Source organism: Dermatophagoides pteronyssinus, unplaced genomic scaffold, assembly GCF_027571235.1.
Source record: "Dermatophagoides pteronyssinus isolate colony J.1.1.1.1 unplaced genomic scaffold, Derpt_VIB-CSIC_2022.12 sq0004, whole genome shotgun sequence".
Classification (NCBI taxonomy): Eukaryota; Metazoa; Arthropoda; class Arachnida; order Sarcoptiformes; family Pyroglyphidae; genus Dermatophagoides; species Dermatophagoides pteronyssinus.
In genome coordinates, this window is record NW_027461528.1 from 2,871,762 (window position 1) to 2,884,059 (window position 12,298).

At 27.6% G+C, this 12,298-nt stretch overlaps 2 protein-coding genes and 1 long non-coding RNA gene across 4 annotated transcripts; all 3 read right to left on the bottom strand.

Annotated features, from left to right (window-relative positions):
• Nucleotides 1–1,539: 1,539 nt before the first annotated feature.
• Nucleotides 1,540–2,548, bottom strand: LOC142644856 (uncharacterized). Its single transcript, XR_012846035.1, has 2 exons — nt 2,510–2,548; nt 1,540–2,432 (listed from the first exon to the last, which is right to left on the bottom strand). It is a non-coding gene; the product is annotated as an uncharacterized LOC142644856 (long non-coding RNA).
• A 2,580-nt stretch (nt 2,549–5,128) lies between these two features.
• Nucleotides 5,129–8,908, bottom strand: MBD-R2 (PHD finger protein MBD-R2). Its single transcript, XM_027342314.2, has 5 exons — nt 8,229–8,908; nt 6,898–7,927; nt 6,757–6,828; nt 6,227–6,693; nt 5,129–6,145 (listed from the first exon to the last, which is right to left on the bottom strand). The coding sequence occupies exons 1-5, from the start codon at nt 8,642–8,644 to the stop codon at nt 5,476–5,478; spliced, it is 2,655 nt and encodes an 884-aa protein (XP_027198115.2). The 5' UTR covers nt 8,645–8,908; the 3' UTR covers nt 5,129–5,475.
• A 185-nt stretch (nt 8,909–9,093) lies between these two features.
• Nucleotides 9,094–12,216, bottom strand: LOC113792440 (uncharacterized). 2 transcript variants are annotated; one of them, XM_027342328.2, is made up of 4 exons: nt 11,446–11,959; nt 10,876–11,300; nt 10,608–10,816; nt 9,094–10,553 (listed from the first exon to the last, which is right to left on the bottom strand). In XM_027342328.2, exons 1-4 carry the CDS (start codon nt 11,819–11,821, stop codon nt 9,221–9,223), a joined length of 2,343 nt encoding a protein of 780 aa, XP_027198129.2. In that variant the 5' UTR covers nt 11,822–11,959; the 3' UTR covers nt 9,094–9,220. The 2 variants fall into 2 exon arrangements, with proteins under 2 accessions (XP_027198129.2, XP_075675569.1); XM_075819454.1 differs by lacking the exon at nt 11,446–11,959 and adding an exon at nt 12,126–12,216 and having other exon boundaries at nt 9,095–10,553.
• Nucleotides 12,217–12,298: the final 82 nt, after the last annotated feature.

Below are 12,298 nucleotides of genomic sequence, written 5' to 3' on the forward strand. Positions count from 1 at the left end.
TTTCTTTTGTGTGTGTTTTTTTTCAGAGAAAATAAGGATTGCAATCTTTCACACACACACAGAAGAAGAAAAAAATCATAGACTTTGTCTTGATTTATCTATGCTATTTCATTTTTTTATTGTATTTATCATTTAGGATTGCCATTCCATTTCCATTCTTTGAATGACACATAATGATGATGATGAAATAATGAAAACAAAAAAAATCGCAGTCTACCATTATTAATAGCAGCAATAAAATTCGAATGGACAACAACAACAACAAAGAAAGAAAACCAGAATAATCCGGTGTTTGAAAACATTCAGATTGTATTGTCTGTGTGTGTGTGTGTGAAAAAGAGATTTCATTGAATTCGTCACCATCCGTTCATTATCATTTCATTTTTTTTCTGGTTATTTAACAAATGGGTGGGTATTTATTATCCATTTCATAACATCCACTTTTATTCAATTCAATTCTAATCCATTTAGGTCAGTTATTTGATTAGTTGGTCAGTCAGTCAGTCAATCTAAATCACTTTTCAGTCTTTCTTTTTTTTCTTTCTCCAAGTGTAGTTAGATTTGGATTGCTGGTTGATATTGAAATTTTTTTTTTTTTTGAAACCTGTTTCCATTTTCATTGTTTTTTTTAACTTTCCATTCACTTTCCTACTTTCCCACTCTCTCTCTCTCTCTCTCTTTCTCTTTTTCGCCTACATCGGTGTAATATATAATAATCAGTTCGTGCAAATATTATACACGAGTTACATAATAACATGTCATTTTTTAGAATGTCATCATCATCATACATATTATGATGTCTGGTTAAATAATGAAAGAGAGAGAGAGAGAGAGAGAGAGAGAAAAAAATGAGAAAATTTTCATTTTCTTTGCTTAATTAACAAACAAAAAAAATGTTTTTGGTCACCATGGAAACCAAAAAAAAAAAAACGGTGTTTTTTTTCCTTTTTTTCCAATGATGACATTTCGTTTGTTTTTTTAAATAAATAATTTCTGGTTCTACAGTTTTTTACAACAAACCAAGTGACGAAAAAAAAACAGTAAAACTATTAAAACAACAATCGACAACCGGTGAATGCCAGTTTTTTTTCATTTCATTTCATCCACACAATATTTATTATCATCTTTCAATTACCTAACGACGATGTAAAATGATGATGATCATCATCATTAATCAAATTTTATCAATCAAACAAAGAGGAAAAAAAATGAAATTCAATGGAATATAAACATGTTATGACCGATATAAACAATGATAAAACAATGATTGCTGGTTGATATTAATGAACTTTACCTGAGGGGAAAAAAAACTGGAATTATTATTTCTTCGTATTCCGTAGTTTTTATCGTTTGATAAAAACATCAGAATCATCAGTTTGTAAATGTTTGCCAAAAACCAGATATTAAAAAAAACAAATAGCCAGCAACAAACAACAACAACAGAACAATATTGACCTAAAAATTTAAAAAAAAAAACAAAATCAGAGCATCGAACCTTTTTTTTTAAAAAAAATAAATAAACAGTGGTCAAAAATAATGATTATTATTTGTTTTTAATTAAAACAATCAATAATAAATAATAACCAGATGATTGATAATAATAGTAATTAACCGATAATATATTTTTAGTACAAGTGCCTTTTTGTTCGGTAGAGTGTACTTGAGTGTTAATTAAATTCATTAATTAACCGATAAATGACATTATCATTTGGTTGTTTTGTTTTTTCTTCATTTACTTTCAAAGATTAAGGTTCATTTGGATAAAATGATTCTTTCTTTCATTTTGAAAAAAAATTTCCAATTGAAAATGGAATTTTTGTTTCGTTTTTTCGGTTTATACAAAAAATGATCGGCATGTTTTTCTTTCTTTTTTTTCGAGCTCTGGTTTGTTTATGTTATTGTGGATTATGACGAAATAATCGATGATGATAATCAATCAATAAATCGATCAAAAATTAAGGTTAAACATTTGGATTGAAAAAATCAAGAAAAGAAAAAAAAAGGTCACACAACCTTCCAAGAAATCAACCATAAAACAAAACAAAACGTGATATAAATAACGTACTGAACGTACAAGAACAAACGAAAAAATGTGTGAATGGAAAAAATTCATTCAACAAAAAGATCATTTTTCCCATTTTGTATACAATTTGATTGAATGTTAATGTAATGATGATGATGATGATGGCCATGGACATTCATTTTTGTTATTCATTTCATTATCGTCATCATAATCATAATAATCTTATTTTTTTTTTGTTTTTTTTTTTTTTGGTTTGATATTAATGTGTCGTCGACATCGATTTTCTTTTTCTGTTTATCATGATGATCCTCATGATACTCATGACGATGATGATGATGATTTTTGAAAATTTCCATAAAAATGTCATTTAAAAATTTCATTTGATATCTCTTTTGATGATAAAGATTGTCTGGTGAGTGGGGGGAGAAAGAACAAGAAAATGAAAAAATTAAGTAAATAAACATTTTAGAAAATAAAAATATATACATTATAATCCAATGATGATGATCATCATCCAAACAAACTAATAAGTAGATATTGATCAAACATTTCATCATTAACATCATCATCATATTTTACACCCACTTATCAAAACAATCGACACAACATTATAATTTTATCGAAAAGATCAAAAGTTTTTTTTATTACTGGGGGGAACAGAAACAAAAAAATTCCGAAGATAATTTATTTTTAGTTTTGAAATAAAACAAAAAATTCTTCTGGATTTTACCAGAATTTGTACCGGATTTCGAATGTTTTTTTTTTTTGTTATTAAAAACATTCGAAAAAAATGACCATTTCCACAAACATCTATCACCTATAGTCAAAATATCCCTTGACGTAAACATTATCAATTTTCTTTATTCATCTTTTTCCAAATATTCCATCCATTTTATCATTTTTTTTTATCGATGTTCATTTTAGTTTTGACATTTAAATATTTTTTTTCTCCATCAAAAATATCATCATCATCATCATTTTCAAGGTTAAATTGGTTGGAAACTTTTTTTCTTCTTTCCGGTTCTCTTGTTTATTGAATTTTGATTAATTTTATTTTTCCTGTAATTTTGCTCATTGGCAACAAAGATGTACATTTTTTCCAAGAAAATTACAAAAATAATAAAAATAATTTGTTAATCCTTTTTGTTTTACTTATAAAAACTTTATAATGTGAATTCTTTTTATCTTCTTATAGGACAAAAAAAATTTTTGATGAATTTCGAAACGAATTACATTTGTAATTGTAAAATTGTATCCATAGCAACAACCGAAAAAAAAATCAGAAGAAGAAGAAGAAGAAAAAAAAAGTTTCTCAAACCTTCTTAAAACTGATTCATTCAGAATATTCTTCTTTGGAAATTTGACTGATGAAATATTGAATATCCAAATGAATGATTCAAGAAAAACTAATGATAATGATATCTGTTGTCTGTGAAATGAAAGAATCCTTTTTTTTCTTTGTCTTTTGTTTTTTGGTTTCTGTTGTCAAGAAGAAAACCAAACCAAACCAAATCAAACAAACCAAACAAACAAGGCGTATTTGATTCTATTAATAATCAAAAATCAACAACAACAAAAATCAGCAAAGTAGCAACATTTTTTTTTCGTCTGAATGATAATGAAAATTCAAAACAAAACAAAAAAAAAAACCGGATTTAATTAAATTATTAGCATCGATTCAAAAAGTAAAACTAATAAAAATAAGCTCATATGGCTCCCTGTGTGTGTGGGTGATTATCATTCATTCATTCATTCATTTTGAAAATGGATCAAATGATAAATCAAGAATGAAATGATTGAAATGAAAATAGATAGTTTTTTTAAAAAAAAAGCAATTATAATCGATAATAATATGCACACCTACGCAAAACACCCAAAACACAACGATAATGATTAAAATAATAATTTTTCAAATAAAGAATATCTTTGTTTGTTATTTTTTATTTTGTTTCTTTTTTGGTGGTTCAGCAAAAACCTAGGCCGGAAATTCAATTTCATTATTATACCCTTAAGCAGTTGGATTTTTTTGTTTATTGTTTTGTTATTGAAGAAAAAAAAATTCATTAAATATCCTTCTCTCTCTCTCTCTCTCTCTCTCTCTCTCTCTCTCTCTCTCTCTCTCTCTCTCTCTCTCTCTCTCTCTCTCTCTCTCTCTCTCTCTCTCTCACTTTGAATAATAATGGATCAGATAACACAGAGAATATAAAATGGATTATAGAAAGCGAAACAACAAAATGAAAAAAAATACATTTCCGCATTTTTGTCCCATAAATAAACTTCACTTTTCATTTGTTTCATTTATAAATGCCATCTTAATCCGTTAAATATAAAAAAAAAATGGTTTTAAAAATTTTCAACTGCAAAAAAAAAAAAAAAAAAAAATATAAATAAAATGAATTGTGTGTGTGTGTGTGTCTGTGTACATAAAGGGCGGTTTATCTTGCTTTTAGTAGTTTTTGAATGATAAAAACATTATCAAGAATCTTATCATTTTAAAAAATCTTTTATAAATTTTCTTTAAATCTAATTATAACTAACATAGAATATTTTCTTCTTTCAAAAGAAGTCTGCAAAATTAAATTATCGATAACAAAACAAACATAGGCAATCAATATCATTGAAAATCAATCAATCCAATCTAATCAATTGATTACAATTAGAATTCATTTCTATTGTAATCAAGTTTCTCAACACTTTCAACTGTTTCATTACTTTTTTTTCCTGATTTTTATTTCGATAATCGATGCCCACACACACACACACAAACTCGATTCACAATCTTTACATCTTTTGATTTTTTGAATCGAAACAAGAATTCCCCTCAACGACGACCGAATGTAAGTATATCGTGCAACTGGTGATGATTTTCTAAATGTTGCAGGGTGTAAATTTCAACCAAAATGAAATGTTTTCGATTTACTTTTTTAAACCAACAAAAATGATTAAAGAAAGAAGAAAAAACAATTTTCCAAATGAAACGATCCAAGTTCAACGAAATAATTTTGTTTGTTTTTTTCTTTTTCGTTTAAGTTTCATTTACTTTTGTTTCATTTCTTGTTTCTCCCTTCACCAAACACACACACACACACCAACACCATAGATAAATTGAAACATTTTCAGGTAAAAATTTTTCTGGAAAATTCAAAAATTCACAATAAAAAACACCATATTCAAAAAGAAAACAAAAGAAAAATCTTAATTAAAAAAAAATTTCATTTCAATTTTTTTTTCGTGTGAAATTTTTCACTCAAAGATCGATACGGGTTATTGCCATTCTGGTTGGTTTTTGTTTTATTTGATAGAAAAAACTAGAAAACAGGAACAAAAAAAAAAAATTAAACAGACAGACTATTTGAAATGTATGTTTTGTTTGGTGAAAAAATTTATAAAAAAAATTCAATAAAATAATTATTATGGCAAATTTAGATGATAATGAATGAATGAATGATGGATTAATATTGACTACATAATAGAACAAGTTCACGTGCAATCTGTAAATCATGATAATGATTCGATATTTCTAATTTCATTTCACCATCAGTTAGATTGATTGGTAGAAAATCATGTGTCATTGATGGATGACGATGATGATTTGTATTCGGTTGATGTGATGATGATGAACAAGATGAATTTCCTGTATTATTTCCAGTTTGATTAGTTGTTGTTGTTGTTGTTGTTAATAATAATCTTGCTAATGGTGGTTGTAATGATGTTGATGATTGCTGATCATTTGTTAATTGTTTTTGTGATAAATCATTATTATTATTACCAGAATCACAATGGCTAACATTATTATCTGTAGAATTTAATGCCGATAATGTTGGTTGATTTTGTAAAGATGAATCATTTGATTCGCCAAATAAATTTGTCGATTTAATTGGTGTTGTTGGTGGTAGTGGAGGTGGTGGAAGTAAACTAGGCATAACAACATCCGAACTGATACCAAAATTTTCTGGTGATGTTGCCGATAATGTTGAACTTGATGTATGAATAGCATATGAATCTTTTTGTTCAATATCTTTTTCAATTTTTTCCAATTTTTGTTGTATAATATCCATATTTGATAATAATTGTTGTTGTTGTTCTTCAATTTCGGCTATTTCATCATTATTAAATTTTTCACTGTATGTGTTCAATAGAGAAAAACAAAATTTGAAAAAATCGATTACCAAATCAATAATCAACAAAAAAATAGTGACTTACCGTTGTTGTTGAATTTTATAATTCAATGCATGTAAATTAACCATACAATCATAAAGTGCTGATGATAATTGATTTGTTGCACGAAGATGTTGTAGATCATCATCTTCATCATCATTATCTTCAGGATCTGAATCCATTGGCCTATGATGATGATGATGATGTAGAACAATATCCATTTCTGTACCAAAAAATCCATTATCAATCATTTCAGATTTTTTCATTCCAATACCCATCGATGATTCTTGAAGTTTTTGTTGTTGTTGTTGGTGTTGTCCATTTATATAATTCATCATTGGATTCATAAATTTATTATTAACAGATTCCATATTTTTAATCATTCCATCATTTAATCCAAACATAGACGATGTAAATTGTGGTGGCTGGCCATTTTTTAGCCAATGATTTAATTGATAGGAATTTTGTTGTGTTCGTACACTTTTCGGTGCTTGACGACAAAATTGACAAAACTACAAGATTTGGGAGCAAGAAAAAAAATCAAATTTTATTGAATTTTGAATAAAAACACTTACATAACCACTTGGTGGAACATCATTTTCACTATGAAAACCAGCACAAGATCCATGTTGCCATGCTAAACATAACTGTATTTGGGAGAAATTTTAATTTTTTTTTCACTGATAATCAAATTTCAAATCATCATCATCGCTTACCTCACATTGAACCATAAGGCCACTTTCTTCATCCAATGGACAAATACATTTAACAAATTCTTCAATATTATCATTTTCATGTTCTTCAGCTTCTAATTTTGCATCTTTAAATAATAATGTTGTATTTGGTTTTGTTGATGATCTTCTTGACCATCCAGGTAATATTACTGTTAATGATTTCATTGTTGATGATTTTGTTTGATTATGATGGTTATTGGATTTTGGTGAATCAACCGATTCACCCGAATCATGATCTTGTTCTAGTTTTATTTTTTTACCAACAACAATTGAATCATTTGATTGTGGTGATGGTGTTGATTCATTATTTTTACGTTTTCCACGATCTAAAGATTCGTTGATGTTTATAGCATCTTCACCAGAATCATGTGTTTCGGTTTTAATTTTCGAAATTCGAATATCATCACCACCACCACCACCAGAATCTAATGTTTTCGAATGTTTATCATGTTGACGATTTGTTTTATGTATACGTAGCTGTGGTGGAACTAATGATGGTACATCATCACCTAATTCTGTTTTATGAAAATGTTTTTTATGCTGTAATAAAAGACTTTCTTTACGAAAACCTTTCTGACATATATCGCATACAAATGAATTATTAAATTTTTGCATTGATTCAGGTGTTTCAAGATTTAACCCTGGTGTCATCGATGGTGTTGTTGGCAATGATGATGATGATGATGTAATTGGTTGAATCGGTAATAATGGTGGTGGTGGTGGTATTTGTTCACCTTCATAATTATCAGGCATTTTTTGTAATGAACTAACTTTAACTTTTTTACGATAACCATCATAGAATAGAACCTGACAATATTGTCCTTTACTATAAAATGTTGTTATCCGTGCTGGATAATATTTCTGATCAGTCCAACGTGCTAATATTTCTTCATTCAAATCAAATTTCGTTGATTTTTGTGCCATCATTTGATTAGCATTCGATTGATTTAATGTATCACTACGTGGACGAATCAAATCCGTATCCATACAAAACCATTGATCATATCGTTTTCTATAAGTTATAATTAAATCAAAAGATTGACAAATTAATAATTTTTTTCAAAAAAGAAATCAAAAATTGAAAAAAAAGAAACATTTCTCGCGATGCTTGTGTATCGAAAATCGAACTTCGATGTTTTTTTCCATTTTTCAATATATACAATGCAATGGACGAAAACATCGATTATATTAAACACACATGCGAGCGATGCGGCGGCATGGCTACAGGATATCTACCGATATCATCATAATTACCGGACATTTTCGTATTTTAATTGTCAGAATTATTTTAATTATAAAAAAATTCCACTTACTTCCAACGTAAAAAATGTATTTTAACTTTATCATTTTTTATTTCAACAATTTTAGCTGGATACCAATTTCCTTGAATGTCACATGCTTCTAATGGTTCTGTTAATGACCAACGACAATTATTATGTTTTTGTAATTGTTCGGAAATTGTTTTATCAATAATATTATCATCAACAGCATCATTATCATTATCATCCAATTCTTTTTGATTATCTGATTTTATTGTTGATTTTGATGGTAAATTATCGATAACAGTGGATTTACGTGTTGTTGTTGTTGTTGTTGTCGTAGTTGATGATTGTTGTTGTTGTTGATTAAATAGATTTGATGTTGAACGACGTTGACGTCGTTGTGCTAATGTAGCTTCATTATTAATCGATTTATTATCGGCGGTCGAGGTTGGCGTAGAATCCGCCATTTTTTTTTAAAGAAATTCAAATAATTTTTAACTAAATAAAATTGATTAAATTCATTCGAAAGAAAAAAACATGATGCAATGCAGAATACATGATTATGATGATGATAACCAGAAAAAAATCACGACGAGAGAAAAAAACAAGATCTGAGAGAGAAGAGAAAACGAAAATTGGCGCAAACTCCAAATCAAAATAATAAACTCAACAAGAATATTGGTTTTTGTTTGAAAGAACCAGAAAAATTCCACCCTCTCTCTCTCTCACACACACAAAGCATGCTCAAATTTGACACATTTTTTTGGTTTTGGTTTAGTATCCCGTTCATAGACACTAGGATGCAGAAAAAAATTCGAATTTTTTTTTATTTTTTAAAAATTACTTTTTTTTTATTAAAATTAAAATTATATTAATTATAATAACAAACAAAATTTGAATTTATAAAATATTTACGTTAATTTTTTTTTTAATGTGTGTGTGTCAGTGTATATTATTGACTAATAATTAGTCTATTTATATAGTAAAGTAATAGTATTTTGGCCAAATCAAATGAAAAAAAAATTATTGCTTTTTTATCATGATTATGAAATATCACTAGATAAATCAATATCTCTTTCAATTTCAAATGGTTCGGATATTCCAATAACATCACCATTTTTTCTAATATAAATCAATAAATAACGTCCAGCTAATATTGGTATTTGTTCATCAAAATGAACTGAAAATACTTCGTCAGTAGTAGTATCTGTCGACGTTGTTGTTGTTGTTATCGAAGATGAATCAATAGAAGAAGTTTCTTCTTTGTTGGAACTTCTACTAGATTGTTGATCACCTTGTTGTGAATCATCGTCAAAATCTCTAATATTATCATCATCATCTATGTTTAACATTGATAAAGCATCGGTTGCCTGTTCAGTTGGTAATGCATTACCAAATCTTGGATAAGAATATGTAAGAAAATCATCTAATGATGTAAATTTTTCCGGAAAAATTCCAATCCAATCCCATTGATCGATAAATTTTCGAACAGATGGATTACGAATCGATACTGGTCTTCTTTCGTGATTCTCATCATCATCATCATCGGTTACAATTTTGAAATTTGCATAAAATTTTTTCGTTCGATTCCAATCGGGAATATGAAAAAATTCAATACGATATGTTGGCTGAAATATTGATGGATCATCAATATTTGGCCATAACAAAGAATTTTCATTTGCTTCAATTTCAGTATCTATTGATGATAATTCATTTGATATCATATCCATTGGAAATTCATCCGTAGTAGTTGCTGGTAAAAATGTTGTCACCGAATCGGATCGTAAACGTTGATAAGAAGCAACTGTAGATGGAGGTTGTGGTAGTTGATCAAATAATGTTGGTAATGTAAGACGACGTGTATCACGACGTTTTCGATTTAAATCTTTTTTAATTTCTTTCATTTCCATAATTGGTATCCATATTAATTGTCGTACAGGTTTATGATCACTTGTTGTATATTGTGGTAATGAATCATAATACATCGATATTGGTTCGATTGATGACATTTTTGAATGATCAGTTTTTTGCCAACGACTTTGAAATTTAAGTAAATTACGCCATAATATACGATCAGTCCATGCTGGTCGACGTTTACGATCATATTGATCACAAGAATCGATAACAAATTTGAATGTCGGTGCAAATGATATTGATGATTCTTCATAATCTTTTAATGGTATATCACCTTTTTGTTGTGCTTTACGTATCTGATCATATTTTAATAATGATTCATAACGTTTTGGATCTTTATTATTTCGATTTTCACGAATAAATTGTACAATTGATTCAAATTCTTTTTCTTCATCATACGATTCTTTTGATTCGTTCATAGGATCCAAACGAAAATTAAGGTCACCAATTAAAAATGTTATACTAAAACAAAATCAAATTTGAAAAAAACAAAATCTACCAATTAATCATACATACTCTTGATTATGAACAGTATCAGTACGATTACTAAAATAAACTTCGGACATAATTGTACGTAAATCTTTTATACGTTTTTGATAATTTTCATCATGTGGTGTTAAATGTGCACCAATAATAGCCACACGAATTCGATGATAAACAAATCGTAAACCAACAGCACCTTTGAATGCAAATGCTCGATCGCTTTGTAATTTAACCGGATAAGTCTTGATGGAGGAAAATAGTTTTTGTTAAATTGTCTTTAATGATAACAAACAATTATTACCTGAACAGATGAATAACGATAAATATCTTGACGACGTACAAACAAGAAAACACCTGTAAGTATAGCCGATTCTTTACGTAAAAGAATATAACCAACTTGACGAAATAATTGTTCCATTGATGAACGCCAACCATCAATATAGATATATGTTTTCATTGGCATTTCTTCCAAAACAATAACATATGCATCATAAAGACGATGATAAAAATTAAATAAATCAGCAAATGATCCACGTGGTTCTTTTGATGCAACATTCCATGTAACAAAATATATACTTAAATAATGACCACTATTAACTAATTGTTGTTCTTGTTGTTCTAATGATTCTTTTGATTTTGTTTTTAATTCAGATTTTTCACAATAATTATTCATATTGGTGTTGTTTTTGTATTTGGCAGCATCAATTGAATCATGGAATATGGTGACTATACGAAAAAGAAGGGGAAAAAAATATAAATTAAAAATCAGTTTAAAAATTAAATTTTAAAAGAAACAATGATTTAAAAGGACAAGGAAAAAATGGATTGATGTTTGTTTTGTTTTCCTCATTTCAATTAAAAAAAATCATACAATAAACAACAATAATTATAATTATTATAAATATGATTGGTATTATCCAATGTAATGTTAATAAAAATTTTTTTCGTTTATATCGATCATTATTATTATTATAATCATCATCATCATCATCCACAATATCATTATTATTGCTTATTATCAGATGATCATTGTTGTTGATATTGTTAGTGATAACGGGTGAATGAACAATACGATTATTTTTTAATGGAAATAAATTTTGCAATCTCGATGATGATGATTGAACAATATTTGTCGCTGATGTTGTTGGTTGTTGTTGTTGTTGTTGAGGTTCAGATGATGAAAATGTTGTTGTTGTCATTTCATTTATCATTATGTAAATAATAATGATAATTATTTTGATTATCATTTGATTTTATTATTCAATAAAAACTTATCATCGACGGTGGCAATGTTGTTTTTGTCACCCAAAAATAAAACGTTCGAATTATTTACTTTTATATAATCAACATTAGTAATTCGAATCAAGTGATGATTGTTGTTGTTGTTGTTGATTGCCAAAAATGAAACAAAATTAAATTGAAAAAAATCATTATTGAAATTATGGCTCACACAACAAACAACAACAACAAATGTTGACATGCATGCATGCATATTTATGCTAAACACCTACTCAATGTTTTTTCAATTTTAAATAATATGAAAAAATTTACCATTAAAAATAGCCAGAAAAATTAATAATGATAATGACCATGATGAGAAAAAATGGATCCTTATTATCATTATCATTGTTTTCAATGTGATTTGTGTTTGATTTGGTTGTACAAATTAAAATTTAAAAAAATTGGAAAAAATGATTACAATCAATCAATCAATGAATTAGGTA